Here is a 19,559-nt window from a genome sequence, read left to right on the forward strand (position 1 = left end):
GGTAACAAGAGATACATATTACATGTGTGTTTGTTTTACCGTAACAATATATGGTATATCATCTGTCTTTGGCTCATCCCTCGGCAACTGTTCTCTGTGAGTTATCCAAGAGTGCTTTAATACTTCTTCCGCAGTATAACGCTGATGTGGGTCCATGTGAAGCATATGAGAAAGCAAATCCTAAATGGATACAGAAATTTATATGAAAGTATATAGTTCACATTTCCTCAAAATATGAAAGTATCAATAATTTTAATGTTTTGTTTTCTCAATACTCTGTACAACTAACTCTGTGTGTGCATACACACAGACACACACACAGACACAGACACACACACACACACATATAGTCACAAATTTGAAAGGGAAAAGATGGAGAGAGAGAAGGGAGGGACAAAAGTGATGTAGATGTGGTGCTCATGTATGAAATCCTCAAAAAAAATCTATAGAAAAAAAGATAATCTTGAAACAGATTTTTCATTATGTAGTAAAGTTTTTATTTTATAAATTAGTGTATACCAAATTTCTAGAACTGGGATTTGGTTAGTAATGAAAGAAGGAAAAACCACTTAAGATAACAGGAGTTTCCCTGGAATGTTTTAAATGGGCAAGAAAACAGCTATAGAACTTTTGTTAGAAAGTTAGACCCCAAGATGTAATGGTTTGTATATACAAATAAAATACAAAGGAGAGGTTGTTATGCAGTTAGCTAATCCACTCAATAAGGGCTTTCTGTATTATATACTCTCTCTCTCTCTCTCTCTCTCTCTCTCTCTCTATATATATATATATATATATATATATATATATATATATATATATATATATATATACACATACACATACACACACACACACACATACTGAGAACAGCAAAATATAAATTCAATGTCAGCAACTAATGTTTTGATAGTGGTCCAGTCATCATAAGTCTTCAGCAAATTAACTTTGAATATTTGATTTTGTTAAAATTATAACTGTTATAGAACATAACTTCATAGAAATATACAAGTTTAAATACACCAAAGCATGTATGTAACACTTTGAGTAAACTATCTTTACTACTTTTAGGAGAACAAGTAAAATCCCCTCAACAAGAATTTCCTAATAGATAAAGACATTATTTGTGCAATCTTTCATTACCCAGAATAATGAAACTAAAGATGATAGGTAATAAGAACAGATAAAGGAATAATATTCCTGTATTCTCACAATTCAATAGGCTGAGCTAGGAGGATCACAGTAAGTTAAGGCCAGACTAGGCTACATGGTAAGTTCAGCACCAGCACTGTTTGACCCTGTTTTTTCAAAAAAAGGTGAAGAAAAAATATAATGTTAAAAAGATTTCAGGGCTCTAGATAATCAAAATAACCAACTTGGAGTGGAACAGATATGCAAAAATAAACAGACATTTACTATTAAAATGAGACAAAGGGAGTAATGGGAAGGGGAAGGATGATAAAAGGGAGAGTGGGGTTAGGGGTATGTGATCAATGTATAGTACATATTTGCATGAAATCTCCTTATAAAACCATATAAAATGAGTCTATGAAAATAAAATATAAAATAAAATAAGAATTAGTAAGGCACTCTTATTTTATTCATCAAGTCCATTGTTACACATATAACCAAAGGAATTAAAATCAGTATGTCAACGAGGTATCTGTACTACAATATTAACAGTAGCACTACTGACAACAGTCACAAAATAAAAACAACTCATCTTTCCATCAGCTATTAAATGCATAAAGAAATGTCACGTATATAATACATGGTAGTGCATGTATATATGCATGAGTGAATAGTATGTATATGTATGTACATGAATTTATATATGCGCAAGATGGAATACTATTCAGTCACAATAGAATAAAATCCTGTAATTTGTGACAACATGGATGGAACTGGAGATCATTATATTAGTGAAGCAAGCCAGGCATAGCAACATAATTATGATATGATTTCACTCAGTATGTGGAATGCTAAGGCAGTCCATCTCATAGAAGTGAGAGGAAAATGTGCGTTAGCACACATGATGCAGTACAGTGGGGAGGAGAGACAGGTAATTTTGATCAGTTACAGTTGGAAAGCATCAAGAATTTCTGGTATGCCACCACAGAGAAGTGTGACTACAGATAACAACAAACACCTAGGGGATTTTTCAATGTTTCATTTAAAAGAAATGATAGGTATTTAAGGAGATAGATATGTCAACCTACCTTAAACATTACACAATGTATACATGTATTAATGCAGTATAAGTTGTATCATTAATATGATCAAGTTTTCTGGTTTATGTATCAGTTAAATACAAATATAAAATAAGTCTGGTGAAGTGTCACATACCTGCAACACCAGCACTAGGAAGGTATGAGGTGGTACTATGTTCCCCGAAATATTGTGCACCCTAATAAACTTATCTGGGGTCAGAGACAGAACAGCCACAATATTAAACATAGAGGACAGGCAGTGGTAGTACACGCCTTTAATCCTAGCACTCCAGAGGCAGAAATCCAGGTGTTCAAGGATACAGCCAAGCATGGTGACTCACGTCTTTAATCCCAGAAAGTGAGCCTTTAATCCCAGGGAGTGATGGTAGAAGGCAGAAAGATTAATAAGGTGTGAAGACCCAAAACTAGAAGCATTTGGCTGGTTAAGCTTTCAGGCTTTTGAGCAACACAGTTCAGCTGAGATTCATTCTGGATGAGGACTCAGAAGCTTCCAGTCTGAGGAAACAGGACCAGCTGAGGAATTGGCGAGGTGAGATAGCTGTGGTCCGTTCTGTCTCTCTGATCTTCCAGCTTCACCCCAATACCTGGCTACAGGTTTGATTTTATTAATAAGACTCTCTAAGATTCCTGCTACAAAGGTAGAAGCAGGAAAGGGAGAAACAATGCCAACCTCCTATGTTTTATTATATAGCCATATCCTTCAAAACCAAACAAGAAGATGGGGGAAGAAAGATATCCTGTGTCCCCACTAATCTACAATAGAGCATTAATTATAGTGGCTACAGGCAAAAAAGGCTAATGACAAGAGAAAGTAAGGGAGGGTACTAGCAACAATTAGACAGAGATGAGGTAGAATCCAGGAATGTTCAACTTTAGATTTGTAAAAGAAACAGACCCTGAAACAGCAGGAGAGGGAGAGCATCTCTCCCAGCAGAGCTTTAAGCAAAAGAGGAAAAAGAAAGTCTGTGAGTTCCATAGATACACAATATGGATCTCTGCAAAACAAACAAACAAATAAATGAAAATAAGAGATCTGCAGTCAGGCATTGAACTACAGGATTGATAGCAAACAGGCATTGAACTACAGGCCTCCTGCTATACTACATGCTCACTGGTGCTGAGAGGGTAATCATTTTGAGGTTTTACAGTCAAAACGTTTTGACCAGAGAGAGCAGAAAGCATGGATTTTTATTACCCTCAAACCCCCAAAGTTCCCCTTCTTCAATAACTGGGCAAGTAAATATCCCAAGAATCAGTATGGGCCCAGGATAGTTGTTGTAATCTAGATGCAGCTCACAAACACAGGTCTGCTTAGCTGAGAAATATAGGTATGACTACAGAAGAAAGTTGATTAAATCTGGAGGCCTTCAATTGGACCTCTGGGAATAGACAGCTGTGGGAGAATACTAGCAGAGACCAGTATCGCTAGATCATGCAGGACCAGTCAGTGTTCCGTGCTCGACCCTGCAAAGTGCATTATTACTTTGGTCTGACGGATTAATATAATCTCAGAGCACTGGAAATATTTGGTGGAAACACAGCCTGTCTCAGGCATTTTTTCCTGCTCACACATGCACTGGCAAAGCATGCCTGGTATGAAGGGGCATCCAACTGTTAGGATATCCCTGGGCTCATCTAGCAGAAGCAGTTTAAGGGCAGGTCCTATACACCTGTATTGCCTGGCCTCAATGAGGAAAACACTTTCAGGAATTCAGTTCAGCCAGGGTCAATCATATATTACTGTCTCTTGGAAAAGGCAGGGTTTGTATCAGTCTGCTACCAGCCTTTTTTTTTGGCCCAACCAGAAAGAAAACAATTAAATGCCCAAACGCCTCCAATACCAAAAAAATTGAAACATAAGACTGAGACCTCCACATTATGTATCTTCAGGAAGTAAGAAATGTTGGCAATTTTTATTGTTTTTTTCTTGCACTTTCTTTCACATCACTATGATTTCTTATGCTTTCATCCCATATATGCTTCTTCTCTTCCCTGTCTTCTTTCTTCACTCCTTTATCCTTTCTTCATCCACTTCCTTTTCACTACTTATTCACACTTTCAACTTCAGTAAATTTGAAATTCCTAGGTTTTATTTTTCTTTAAGAACCCTTACTATCCTAGCTCCTTTCTTCTTTATCTAACCTTCTATATTGGAATTGATACTTCTAATTGTTTTTTTTCTACATTTAAACACTTGGTTTGCTTTTGAATTACTATTGTCTGTTTTCTCTCCGCTGAGTGGTAATGGGGATTGGGTTTTGAAGAGAAGGCTGTTTGGCCTTAATTTCAGCACTTGGGAGGTAGAAGAAGGAGGATCTCTGTCAGTTCAAGGCTTCCTAGAACTACATAGTGAGACATTGTCTAAAAGGAGATAGAAGGCTGTTCATTAAGAGGATATCTATTAACAGAACAGAAAGAGGTATTCATGCCACACTTTCAAGAGACTGAACCTGAAAATCAATCCATGACATAGAGAAAGGAAAAGATACCTAAACTAAAAAGACTGAAAGTCTATTAAATTAAACTACAGCAGAAAAATTAAATAGTGGGAAAGATACATATATCCAATACAAGAAACATTTAAAATCCCCATGGATATGATCAGAGAGAACTTTTCCATCTTATATTATAATGAAAATACTAAGCAATGAAAAGAAAACATTCTTGACCTTTAACGGATGTGTCTCTTTACTTTTAATCACCAAAGTATACCTCAACACACAAATCGCCTACACAGACTTCAAACTTCACAAGGGAAAACAAAACAAAACCTTCATCTGCTCATTAAAGCTGATCTGAACTTTTCTACTTGCCCAGGGATTTTGAAGGATTTTTGAATGGTACAGATAGTGACAAAAATAAAGCAATGAAGAATAATTTTAGGAGGGGCATGTCTGCAAATATTGAAATGTACTGGCTTAAATTTTACTCAGAAGGCTCTCAGTTGCTGATTATCTGCCATACAGCATACTACAATCATATTCTCACTAAACACTTGAGCATTTACTAAGTGTCACATATGCAACCTGTTTTGAAGTACATACAATTCTGATATAACATATATAAGGTATTTAATCTTTCTAAAAACCCTGAGGTAGGTACTACTAACATCACTTTTTGATATGGCAACTGACATACAAGTAGATTCGACAACAGTCTCAAAGTCACAAACTTACTAAGCCATAGTCAGGCAATGCAATCTAAGTACCATCCTAAGTCTTAATTGCTAGTCTGGATGACTTTTCATCCTTCCCCTATTATACTAAAAAACTGATGGGCAAATTTAAATAATTACTACAACTTTATTTTTTGTTTCTCTGCTTTCATTTTAGAAACAGATTCTCATATGCCCTAGGCTAGCCTTGAACTTTCATATACCAAGGTCATCCTGTTCAGGATGACCTGGAACTTCTCTATTGTTTCTTCTACCTACCTAGTGATAGGAACAGAGGCATGTGCCACCATGTTCAGTTTCATGTGGTATTGGGGAACAAGCCCATCACATAAATATAGCAAGCATTCAATATTGGTAGCAATAAGTTATAGCAATTATGAATAAAGTAAAATCTCTTGTATTTTTGGTTGTGAGCCTAGCCTTTAACGGCTGAGCCATCTCTCCAGCCTTTAGACTGACAGCTATGGAGCCTGCATGGGACTGGACTAGGCCTTCTGCATAGTTGTATATTTGGGTCTGTTTGAGTGGCCCCTGGCAGTGATGATCAGGATCTATCCCTGGTGCATGATCTGGCTGTCTGGATCTCATTACCTATGGTTGGACACCTTGCTCAGCCTTGATGGAAGGGGATAGGGGCTTGGTCCTGCCTCAACTGAATGTACCAGGATTAGCTGTCACCCCCATTGGACAAAACTTTCATATTATTGGCCAGTTTTTGAAAAATTATACTAAACTATAACAAAGAATAATCATGTATAATCAGCTGGGTATTTACACTTAAGAAAACATTGAAAATATGATCAACAAAATTAATAAATTCATCTAAACTGAAGCCCTGAAATTTTTTCTCATCTATATGCACTTTTAGTAAGCTTTACAACCTATATTAAAACAAAAGCACAGCAGATTTTCTATTCACTTCACAATACTCAGATGGCAAACTCACCAGCTGTACATAGTAACAATTTATAAGCTTTCAGTTTTGATCAAATATTTCTGTTCAAGTTCATTTGGTATATGTGATGTGTAACAGAAGCTACAACCAAAAAAAAAAATCTCACCAACACGGCTCCCCAATATGTCCTTAACTGAATGACACCAAGAGACATGCTAACATGGAAGAGGAGAAACTCACAAGAACTTAACCCTATCCAAGAACTACAGGCAACAAAGAAATGCTTTGAGCAAGAGAAATTAGTTCCCAGAGAAGAGCACACCAATTAGTTATCCAATACCAGATGCTCAGCCCTGAAAATATACACACAGGTAACATTATACAGACTGAGCAGGTTAATTTTCACACACACACACACACACCCCACAACCAAGATCACCAACACTTAAAGAAAAAGAGGCCATGAATTTAAAAGAGAAGAGTTAAATGGAAGGTGTTGTGCTCTAGGATGTCTTTCTGTATGTTGAGAATATGTGTTGCTCTGATTGGTTGATAAATAAAGCAGCATTGGCCTATGGTAGGGCAGGATGAAGCCAGGCAGGAACATCCAAGAGAGACAGTGGGAGGAGAAAGGAAAGGCAGGGAAGAAGTCAGCCTGTCGCCCCAAGAATAACATGCCAGCAGACCAGAACATTTGGCAAAACATAGATTAATAGAAATGGGTTAATTTAAGATATTTTTACGATAGTTTTAGCTAGTAAGAAACTTGAGCGATATACCATCCAGTTTGTAATTAATATAAGCCTCTGTGTGTTTACTTGGGTCTGAGTGGCTTCAGGACTGGGTGGGACACAGGAAAACTTCCGACTACCAAGTTGGACATAAGAAAGAGAAGGGAAAATCAAGTAATTATAATCTCAACAAATAAAAAAATTAAATACTGACATGACAACATAAGAATAGACATTGGGGCCAGGCGGTGGTGGCTCACGCCTTTAATCCCAGCACTCGGGAGGCAGAGGCAGGTGGATCTCTGTGAGTTCGAGGCCAGCCTGGACTACCAAGTGAGTTCCAGGAAAGGCGCAAAGCTACACAGAGAAACCCTGTCTTGAAAAACCAAAAAAAAAAAAAAAAAAAAAAAAAAAAAAGAATAGACATTGGGATATAGTTTCTGGATTTTAATAATTTAACATGAACACAGTAAAACTGAACATATTTATGATTTATACCTTAGCTCCATCTGAAATATTGTCCCAGTTTCCACCACTCAAAGAGAAGTTCCCATTGCCTATACGCAGGAGTATTTCTTCAGGAGTATCATTGGGTCCATTGGAAAATGGAGTGTAGCTGTTAATAAAATAGATTTTAATAAACATGAGAAGCAAAGGTACATTTTATACATAATTAAAAGTGATGACTATAAGTCTATATACAAAGATGACAAGGAGTCAAGAGCATTACCTAATATTTCCCTTTACTGTTAATATGAAATCATGTATCTCAAACAATGAATTTAATCCTAATATTTAATGAAGTACAGAATCTTGCTGATTACTTCTTGGCTTCCTTTGATCAGCTAGTAAATGCAAAATAAGGGTGGACTTTTATATAAACATACAGTATTATAATGAGACCATGATAAAACACCAATATTCTATTTTGATAGGCTTAAGTTAGCAAGGAAATGTATCTACTATGAAGAAGTTTTAATTCTTCCATATTTATAATGTATTTATTGTGCCAATTCAGCTTATTCATTAACATTTTATTCATTCATTCATTCATTCATTCATTCATTCATTCATTCAGTTATTTTGAGACAGGGTTTTTGTGTAGTTTTGGTGCCTGTCCTAGATCTCACTCTGTAGACCAGGCTGGCCTCGAACTCATAGAGATCTGCCTGGCTCTGCCTCCTGAGTGCTGGGACTAAAGGCATGTGCCACCACCGCCCAGCTAACATTTTATTTTTATGACTATTATTAGTGTAAACAAGTTACAATTTTCAGTTAATACCTATTATTTAATATTGATGTCAATGTAATAAAAACCACAGCCTCTGAATTATGTACATAAAATTATTCATGGGCTGAAAAGAGATTCATACATTTAAGGTGGATTTTAAAACTTAACTTGACAAAAGTGATCATTTTTGTTTAACTTTATTAGATGTAACTGAAATTTCTTTATACTTGGGAATCGGAAAGCTGATTTACGGTTAAAAGTATTAGGAGATAGCTTTATGCAGTAATTTTTTCATTCCTTCATCTAACAATTGGGTTTAGATAATATCAAACATATATTTATATATAATAATTTCTTGTTTAGTTATAAAGCAAACATTTAAAAGCAGCAAGCAATTATATCCCATGGTCTAAAACCTATAATATTGACTATATATGACAAGGTATACTCTTCTATAAAGAGCTTATAATATTTAAAATTCTGATATATGCAATTATGCACAGCCAATTAACTGTTTAACATCACTTTATGCTACTAATATATTTGTTTTTATATAGCAGTTGAATATTTAAAATGTCACACCTAGCTGATAGTTACAAGTTAAACATTCCTTTTTTAAAAAAAATCAGAATAATATATAGAACCATAAATATTCACTTTTAAATAAAAGTGCTGCTCTCTATTAAGAGTAAACTATCATTTTCATTAACTATAAATTATAAACATTAACATAGTCTAATTATTACAACTGTTTTGAGCTTATCCTTGTTCTATTACTGGTGGACATGTACATGCATGCTTCTCTAGGTTAATATTGTTAAGTATTATATTTTTATCAATCATTTTACTAAATCTTTGTTGCCCAGACTTAAAGCGATTTTTTTAATAAAATTATTTACTCAATACTAACAAGTCCAGTGGACATGCTCCTATTATAAGACGCATCTACTTTATCGTCTAGTAAGTCTATTAAAAAGTAAAGCACTTAATATAAAAATAAAAGGTTTATTCTAAAGCATCTATTCTATATGAAAACTTTTCTATTTCTGTATCTTATTTTACAAGTAAAAACTATAGATTTGAAAATATTAATAGGATGTCTTACATTATTTTATTCTGTACTCTTCTGGATGAAAATATTCAGTAAAGTTCAAATAACAAGAGTTGATAAATATCTTACCCAGCCAACATAGTGTACAAAAGGACTCCTAAGCTCCAAATATCACAAGCAGCATCATACCCCTGTTGAGTGAGAACCTATGAAAAAAATTACACAAAGTATGAACTATTACTTAATATATAACCTCAGATTTCTTCATACACTGGAATATTGTCTGCATTCTAATAATTTCATAAGTATTAATAATATAAAAATAAAAAAAACAATTTCTTAAATTTTTATGTTATTTTATATCCTTTAAGGGTAAAGGTAAAATATTCTCCAATCAGTAAACACAGCATAACCTGGGGTTACTATAAGCTGGTAAAGTTATATGAACTACACACAAGAAACAACAACCCTGTAAGACATAAAACCTGACCTCAACAAGCTTTCATTCTTCTCATTTCAAATTGGATATGCAGACACCTAAACTTAAAGCTGATATGTACAGGTGTTTGATGGAACTATAAATATTACTGAGGTATTAAAATTGTGATACTTGGGGCTGGAGAGATGGCTCAGAGGTTAAGAGCACCCACTGCTCTTCCAGAGGTTCTGAGTTCAATTCCCAGCACCCACATGGTGGCTCACAACCTTCTGTAATGAGATCTGGTGCCCTCTTCTGTATACATAATAAATAAATAAATCTTAAAAAAAATTGTGATACTGACTCTATGAGTTAGATATTATTCCAATTCTAAAGATGAGCCTGAGGGAAATGTTAAGTAACTGGCCAAACACCACAAAACTGGTCAGTACTGTAGAACAGGCATTCTTATTCAAAGGCAGTGCTTTCAGTATCTATGAAAACTGCTTCATTTTGTTTTTTGAGATAGGGTTTTCTTCTAAAGCCCAGAATGACTGAGGACTCATTATTATAGTCCATGCTGCTCTTAAGTGTGTGGCAATCATCTTGCTTCAACATCCCAAGTGTTGGGATTATTACATCAGATATGAGTCATCGCATCTGGCTTGATCACTCTTTGCTAGTGGTGTGTGTGTATGTGTGTGTACGAATATTTTGTAAAAGGACTACACATTATACAACAATGAACTCTAATTATGATTTATATCTATGTAATGTGGGTATAAATTTGTAATAAAAATGATAAAACAAGATAAGAAAAGTTGTGATCTTCTGAGATACTCTGAGACACAAGGCTGGTATCTTGAAAAAAAGCAGAATATTTCTGGTAAATTCCCAGCAGCTTTACTACTATTTATACAATAATTTGTGTAACTACTTTTGTTTGAGGGCCAGTATTAATAAAAAGAAAAACTATTTTTACTATAAATTAATGTAAGAGCTCTCTATGAACCTCAACAGCATTTGCTAGAAAAACAAAGGGATGAGGAGATAGTAAGATGGCTCAGTGAGCAAAGGTGCTTGATGCCTAGTTTGATAACCTGAGTTTGATCCTTACTCTTCCGACCTCCACATGTATGCCATGCTGTGCATTCTCCTCATGCACACAAGCACACAGAATAAACAAATCAATGTAAGGTTTTTAAAAATGGAAGAAAAAGATAAAATGAGGGCATTTTTTAAATTAAAAAATTAAATACACTGCTAAAGCCTATGGCATAAGAAACAAAATTTAAATTTAAAGATTATTAATTCATTAACACCGAAGGCTACATAACCATCAACATGGTCTTTTCATCTAGAAAAGGCTAAAAATATTGTAGTTTTGGCTTTCACAATTATCAGACATAAATAATAAGTAACTTGCTTAAAATATATTTACAATTCCAATGAATACATTTATTTATATAAGAACACACATTTGGTTAAGAATGGGATGCATGCTTTTAATCCTTGCAATAAGGTAGAGGCAAAATCCGGGAGAGTTCCAGGCCAGTCTTGGCTAAATGTGACATTTTCTTAGAAGAAATGAAGGACACATGTGTAAAACTGCTATGCTCTGGACTAGAGAAGCCCTAATGAATGCACTGTTTTTATTCTTGTAGTCTTTCTCATTTCTCATTGCCTCTTAACAGTTCTAGGCATTCCATGTTTACTCACTTTGCCTACTCATATTTGTATTTCATGTTCCATGAATGAAGCTGCATGAGGAGGACTCTGAGAGCTTGTGAGGAAACTCCAAGGAAACAAGGCAAAAGTCTTGTAACCTCTGTTTCTCTGTAACATATGCCTTCCTGCCCCTCCCAGGTGCAGTAAATAGAAGTGCGTTTACTTTAGATTACCCATATCTTACCCATTATTATTCAGAATGAGGTTTCCAAACATAGGTTATCCTTGTGACAGTATACAGCCTAAACTCATGTGACCTTTGCTCATTTGACCTTGCTTAATCCTTAGAATGTAAGTTGTCTGGTGCTCTGAATAAAAATGGGCTACTCCATGAGACTTCAGTCTGTCTCATTTTAGGCTCTGCTTGCCCATATTCATGCCACAGCAGCAGTAGTAGTCCTAGATACTTGGGAGGCTGAGGTAGAAAGACTGCTTAAATCCAGAAGCCTGAGGCTTTAAACAAAAGGTCCAGTATTTCTATATCTTTTCTAAGCTATGAGAAGAGCACAACTGGGCAGTTGGTGTCACAATGTTATAGCTTATCATCCAAATCTCATTTTTGATTTCCTACATACTTAAATACATTCTGTGTGGGTAAAAAGAGACTACAATGAGACAATATTTTTTGTTCTATGATTAGTCTTCAATGTCCTACAATAATGACTATATGAAACAAGCCATGCTGGCAGAATTAATGAATGAGGATGGTAGTCAGCCTGCATTTTATATCTCTTCACTTGGATCAAGATAAACTGAGAATAAAAGTCACAATTAAAGTAGTCAGTTCCATAAGTCTCTCTTTCATTTGGTTTTGCAAGTCTGCACCAGGTAATATATAGACATTCTTATTCCCTTTGCACTAAGTTTAATTCATATTCTATACAAAACATATGACCCCACAGGCCAGAGGAAAGTAAGGTAATTTCAATACTATATTATCAGAAGTTGTGAATTTATCATTCTTCAAATTTGTTTTAAGTTTGATTAATTCATGACCATTCTAAGACTTCATTACACATTTAATATCAGTCAGATAATATAATATTCATGGTTTTGCTTTTATAAAAGTAAATAATGGAGGATATTTTAATTTTAGTGAGGCAAGTATAAAGAAATGCATATCTATGAAGTAAAACATAAGAGGTTGGTTGAAGTGATACATATCCCAAAACTGAGTGAATATTATTTCTTTATTGTTGTTAAAATTGCAATAACCAGTGATTTTTCTTATAAAACCAGGATTCTTTATGTACTGTGATGAAATTATGAAAGTACAGCCCTATAAATTTTATTATTTCTTAAAATACTTGTATGGCTATTTCAATCTTTATGATTCCATTTTAAAATGACTATCATATATATAATTTGATACTATATTTTGACAGAATCTGAATTTAAAAAGAATAATGTATTTCATTTAAAACAATTTAGAAATATTTACTAACTTTTGGCATGGTCTTTAGGACTTGATAAAATATTTCAAAGCACTCAAAACACACAAGTGCGAGCCAAAGGTAGTTCAAATGCCAGTTGTGGAGAAGCGGTCTCCACAAGCCCACCTGAAAATTTTCACTATTACAATAAACAAAGTGTCTTACTGCAATGGAAGTCTGCTAGGATTAAAAAGCAGCAGTGTACTGTATCATACTGTGTACATATATTCATTTAAAATGACTGCCTAACCATTAATCTTAAAATGTTTACCTAACCATTAACCTAAACATGCATACACTGTGAGTTTATTTATTTTAATTTTTTTTGGGGGGAACACATTCATTACTACACTTTTTCTTGTAAGTTTCTACAAAATACAAAAAATAGAACTATACAAAATTAAGCCAAGATTAACAATTTGCCCATTGAAATAAGTACTTAATACATTATTATTTGCATTAAAGAATCTATTTAGAATATATATGGTGACTATGTCCCTTATATTTAACAGAAGATACCACATTTCAAATATTCTGTTCTTTACTATTAAAAACAAAGTCTAGAAAAACTAAACTTTTTTTTTTATGTGCAAGGTATTATCTCATAAATGTGAGGGCAGTCCAAATAAAATAACCTCTTTGGTAATATGTGCCCCAGATTTAATTTTGAAAACCATAGTTTCTACCCAGTATAATTTGGTAAAAAAAAATTGTACATTCATTATATTATGAGTTTCATTAAAGTACAGAATAAACCAGTTGTATAATTTGATACAGGCCAAATCATATCTTAAAGAGCTTATAAAAGCAAACACTGTATCTATACCTCAATAATAGCATCTTAAAGCAAAATTTAAGAAAAATAAAAAGAGAATTGTTCATTAATAAAGTTACCTTTCTATATTTTCATTTTAGGAAAATTATTTTCCTAATAGCTAATTTGAAATATAGATTTACAGGTAGTAAATATAATATCTGCTTAAAATGATCAATTATTTGATACAAACTGTAAAAAATATATATGAGATAAGAATTCACTTTCAAATCATCTTATTACACTTTTCTGATTTGGCAAATTCAATTTTTCAAGTTTTAGATATGTGGATTAGTATGTAATAATTGCCATTGGTTATCAACATCTATAACACGTTAATAAAAATTCCTGAGTCATAAACAAATGTGATAAAGAACTTTATATAGCCAATGCAATCCCTGACTGATTTTTCACCAATCTTGTCTTTACTGCTTCCGGAGGTACTAGTATCAGAAAGCTTCCCAAATGTGCAATCTGTACCCCTCAGCTTTTCCAGCCTTATCTTTCCTTACTCTTCATCCCCCAACGATGATTTACCAGGAAAAAAAACAATGTTTCTATTTAAAAACAAATCAAAAGGCAATCTAAAGCTGTATCTCAGTTGTAAAATGCATGATTCTCAGCAAGCCTTAGTGACACATGCCTGTAATCCCAGCCATCAGGAGACAAGGAGAAGAGACTTGCTGTGCGTTACAGCTATGGTAACAGCTATATAGTGAAACCCTGTTGTGAAATCATATGAGTTCTAAATTAGTATATTGCCTAATAGAACAGACTACTCTGATTATAAGATGTATGTTTGTTTTAGATGCTAGTAACTACCTGACTTTATATTATGAATTATTATAATTCAAATTTTAAGAGTTTTCTAGTTGTGAAGAAAGACAAGTCTGCTTTTACCTGGCTTCACCAAACAACATGACATATTTGTCATCACATAGACTCAATTTAAGGAAAACAATGCACAGGAAACAGTAAAACTTAAAGAATACCTCAGGTGCTACAAAGTTTGCAGTGTAGCAGGGAGTTAACAGAAGTCCATCTTCTCCTCGAAGCTGTTTTGCAAACCCAAAATCACAGATCTTAATGGAATCCGCGTTCGCTGATTCATCCATATACAAAATATTACTGGGCTTAAGATCACGATGAACAACCTTGAACATAAAAGAAAACATGTGTTTTGTTTTTTTTCATGATCTTGAGTCTATTTCTTTTCTTATTTTTTTTCAGTTTTCTTTATTAAGAAATTTTCTACTCATTCTACATACCACACACAGATCCCACCTCCTCCCTCTTCCTACCTCCCAGCCCTCCCTCCCAAGCCACCCCACATCCCCACATCCCCCAAATCAAGGTCTCCTTGTATAACTAAATTTTTGTTAAAACATTTAATATGTTTATAGGAAAAAAATCTTCCCATTATTTCCCCAACCTATGGCATCAAAAATAATGAAAAAAGTATTCTGCTAGGTAGATATTTCATTATCTACCAACTTTGTTAAGTATTTCCATCTACAATTATTGGTTCTACTTATGAATAAAACAGACTGAAGTTTTATCCAATGCCCCTCCCTCATGCCAACTATTAGCTCTTGATACAGTACAAAAGTTAAGAGCCTGCAGGTCCAAGAGAATTTAGAAAAGCAGAGAGACACTGATAAGTAACACATCTTGTTGAAGGATGAAACAGAGGGAGTTTTGGGTAGGTTCTCATATCTGTGGCTTTTACACTAAGAACTAAGAGCAGTCTCTATTATATTCCAAGGTAGTACACATTCATTTGGAAAAAATAGTTTTTCTGTTTGAGAAGAACAGAAAAGATATAGCAGAAAAGAACAAAATCAAAGTGGGGAATACTACACAGCAAAGAACCAGCACTGAAACATAAAACAAAAATAATTGTAAAGGGTTTAAGACTTTATATGAAAAGAAAGGATATGAAGACATCAAAGCTAGTAAACAAAGCAAGGAATTTTCAGTTCAAACTCAGCCAAAAATTGTATTTAAAATAATAACTACTCGAGAATAGTAACAGAATATAAATATCTTCATTACTTTCTATCACCATAGGATACAATCCCAAACCATCTGATTCACATAAAGAACACAAGTAGAACAAAGCCACAAGAAAAAAAATACTCTAGGTCTGAGTCTCAGATGAACCAAGTTATAATTTATAGAATTTTAATAGGTTATAAAGATTCTCAACTAAATAAAAGAAAACGTCTTACAATGCATGAAACTTTCAAGAAAAAAATGAAAACTAAGTAGAAAAATAGAAACAATGAAGAAGACCCAAATAAATTGGTAAAACTGTTGGAATTCTTCATGTGATGATTTTTCTGCTTCTACTATCCATTCAATCTACTTTTCAGATAAATATGGATTACATCCTACAGTGATATAGTTATGAAGATATTTATATCCTGTTACTATTCTCCAGTGGTTATTATTTTGTTTTAAGTATAATTTTTGGCTGAGATTGAACTGAAAATTCCTTGTTTGGTGTATTACTAGCTCTGATGTCATCATATCCTTTATTTAGCAATGTACAACAATATATGCTCTTTAGAGACAAAGGCAAAATCTTACTTAGTATTTAAATCTGTAATGTGCTTTGCTTACAATGCCTGCCATGTATAATTGTTCAAAATATGTTATTTAAGTGTTCTAAAAACAAGATTTATAAAGAAATCAATCAAACAGTAGATGTTTATCATATTATATTTTAAAAATTCTAGTTTACAAAAAAGTCTATTATCCTTTAAAGTACTGCAAAGAGAGACAATGAATTAAATTATACTAGAATCATAGTATTCCTTTAGTATTATGCAATTTATTTCCAACTACTGAAGTCTTATCCTTAGGTCACATACATTATTACTTTATTATTTACAAGTTGGGCTTACACATAATTTATACTTTATCAATTCTGAACTGCAGTTTGTATTCTTTATATTTCATAGGTATTGTTCAATTACAAATGATTCAAGCTAAACATTTTAAATTATTGCCTATTTTTAAAGTATATATATATATATATAAAATATACACAAATATAAGTTGTTTTATTTCATCTTCTGCCTTATATATGAAGTGAGAAAAATATATAAGTCTTCTCCACAAAATTTAACATATTGATATTTCAAATGTTTAGAATAAAAACTTATTGTCAAATTTAGGGCAGTTGGTGAGAATCTATAGTCTTCTTGGTGCTAGAATATAACAGTTATAGAATAATTCTAATAATACTTGATATTCATGTGAATATTTCTTTTTTATTCTTGTTAGCTTTTAGAAGTCTAGGCTTGCAGGGAACTCACTATGTAGTTCAGGATGGCTTCAAATTTTAACCATTTATTTGCCTCAGCCACCGATGTGCTGAAATTACAGGTGCAAGCCACCACAACCCGGCTTGGCTTGGATATTTCTTTGATGATTCATACTTTAAAGTTTGATTAGGCTTAATAATACACACACACACACACACACACACCCCTCACCTTGTCCTTGAAATTATCAAGCCTAATACACACACACACGTATATACATATTTGAAATATATATATATATGTATATATATATATTTCAAACCACTTTCTATAAACTTCACTGTAACAAAAACTTATTAGGCTATCCTGTATGAAAATATACAATATAGGTTCCATAATTGAAGGAAGAATTCAATTATAACTTACTCCTTGACAATGAAGATATTCAACTGTCTTTGTTATTACATACAGTACTTCACTAGCTTCCTGTTCTGAGAAACACTTTTTCTTGAGAATACGATCCAGTAGTTCTCCTCCTTTCATCAAATCCGTAACAAGGTAAACATATTTCCCATCATCAAAGACCTAAAAAGGAATGTGTTTTAAGGTATTATGACTTTTAATCATTATTCTAACTTTTTTAAAGTTATATTCAGTTTGCTTTGTTAGTACAACTCCAGAATCAAAGCACACACATCATTTCTTTCTTCTTAATGTAGTACAGGCTGCACTGAAGAAAGAATTGGAAAAGCAATCCCCTGTGCAGTTCTGTAAGATAACATCACACATGGAGTTTTGAGGGTGGAGGTTCGAGAGTTCATCAAATCACATAAATAAAGGAGTTCTTTTCACATAACATGTATACACTTTTCAAATTATATTACAAATACTTTTTCAAAAGCAATCATCTTTGTGAGAGTAAACATAGCATTTATTAGTTAATTGATTAGTATGGTATTATAAACAAATAATGCATTAAAAGAAATAGATAAGAAAAACATTTCTATTTGGTATGTGATACGTTTTTAATACATTCACATATACACGTATCTACACAAACTACTGTTCACATATAACAAATCAAACTATATATCATATTATCTGAAACTGATCAAGATGATGGTTAATAGTTTTGCATATTCACAAAAGAGCCTATTTCTAATGTAAAATCATTATTCAGAGATATACATCAATATGTGTGTTGCATGTTTATTTTACAAAACTGCAGACTAATACTATTTCCTTCAAGGAATGATTCATAATTCTACAGCCAATTACTCTATAATCCAGAAAGTAAAGTTTCTAGAATCAATTTTCTTTATATTTATAGAGATGAGAAAAATATTTTTAGTTGCATTACTACTGAGTTAACTATTCAGAATATATTCAGATTATTAGGATATTCTTTTATCAACAATCATAGTTCTTTCCTAAAATCTTTAAAAAGAGAATACATGTATTGAATCACTGAAGAATGAAAGTAGGAAATTGAGATTTGGCGGGATAGCATTAAAAGTATCACAGTTATAAAGTTCTAGTCCATAACTTTATTAACTTAGGTGACACTTAGATTTTAAAATACTTACATCCTTTAAAGTGATAATGTTGGGATGTTGTCCATAGCGCATCAGAATTTCAATTTCTTCTGAGGGGTCCCGTTTATTTTTGTCAATGATCTAAGAAACAGATCAGAGAAAATTCTCCAAAACAGTCAAACGATTTCCTTTATCAAGTAGAAAGAATTATTTTATGGCTGGGTGGCAGTAGCACTCAGGAGGCAGAGGGAGGCAGGCAGATCTGTGTGAGTTCAAGGCCAGTCTGGTCTACAAAGCAAGTTCCAGGACAGCTAGACTTGTTACATAGAAAAACTCTATCTCAAAAACACCAGAAGAAAGAGAAAGAGAGAGAGAGTGAGAGAGAGAGCGAGAGAGAGAGCGAGAGAGAGAGCGAGAGAGCGAGAGAGAGCGAGATAGCGAGAAAGAGCAAGAGCAAGATAGAGAAAGCGAGAGAGAGCACGAGAGCGAGAGCGAGAGAGAGCAAGAGTGAGCAAGAGAGCTAGAGAGCGAGAGCAAGAGAAAGAGAGCGAGAGAGAGAAAGCGAGAGAGAGCGAGATAGAAAGAGAGCGAGAGAGAGCGAGCGAGCGAGAGCGAGCGAGAGAGAGATGGCGAGAGAGAGATGGCGAGAGAGAGAGCTAGAGAGAGCGAGAAAGCGAGAGTGAGAGAGAGCGAGAGTGAGAAAGAGCGAGAGAGAGTGAGAGAAAGAGAGGGCAAGAGAGAGAGCGAAAGAGAGCGAGAGAGAGAACGAGAGAGCGAGAGAAAGAGCGAGAGAGCGAGATAGAGAGCGAGTGAGAGCGAGAGAGCGAGAGAGAGCGAGCGAGTGAGACAGAGAGCGAGAGAGAGTGAGAGAGAGTGAGACAGCAAGAGCGAGAGCGAGCAAGAGAACGAGAGCGAGAGAGAGCGAGAGTGAGAGAGCAAGCGAGAGAGCGAGAGCGAGATAGAAAGAGAGCGATATAGAAAGAGAGAGCGAGAGAGAACGAGTGAGCGAGAACGAGAGAGTGAAACAGCGAGAAAGAGCGAGTGA

At 34.1% G+C, this 19,559-nt stretch overlaps 1 protein-coding gene across 4 annotated transcripts in view; it reads right to left on the reverse strand.

Annotated features, from left to right (window-relative positions):
• Rps6ka6 (ribosomal protein S6 kinase A6) overlaps positions 1-19,559 on the reverse strand; it is a 207,942-nt gene that overhangs the window by 16,168 nt on the left and 172,215 nt on the right. For all 4 annotated transcript variants that reach the window (XM_052734805.1, XM_052734824.1, XM_052734833.1 and 1 more), the window contains 6 exons: positions 18,566-18,655; positions 17,406-17,564; positions 14,700-14,861; positions 9,444-9,520; positions 7,531-7,648; positions 40-180 (listed from right to left, as the gene is read on the reverse strand). In XM_052734805.1, the coding sequence (XP_052590765.1) occupies positions 40-180; positions 7,531-7,648; positions 9,444-9,520; positions 14,700-14,861; positions 17,406-17,564; positions 18,566-18,655 (747 nt within the window). The remainder of the gene's footprint in view (positions 1-39; positions 181-7,530; positions 7,649-9,443; positions 9,521-14,699; positions 14,862-17,405; positions 17,565-18,565; positions 18,656-19,559) is intronic.

This window comes from Peromyscus californicus, unplaced genomic scaffold (genome assembly GCF_007827085.1).
Source record: "Peromyscus californicus insignis strain IS unplaced genomic scaffold, ASM782708v3 Scaffold_10__1_contigs__length_136768540, whole genome shotgun sequence".
NCBI classification, from domain to species: domain Eukaryota; kingdom Metazoa; phylum Chordata; class Mammalia; order Rodentia; family Cricetidae; genus Peromyscus; species Peromyscus californicus.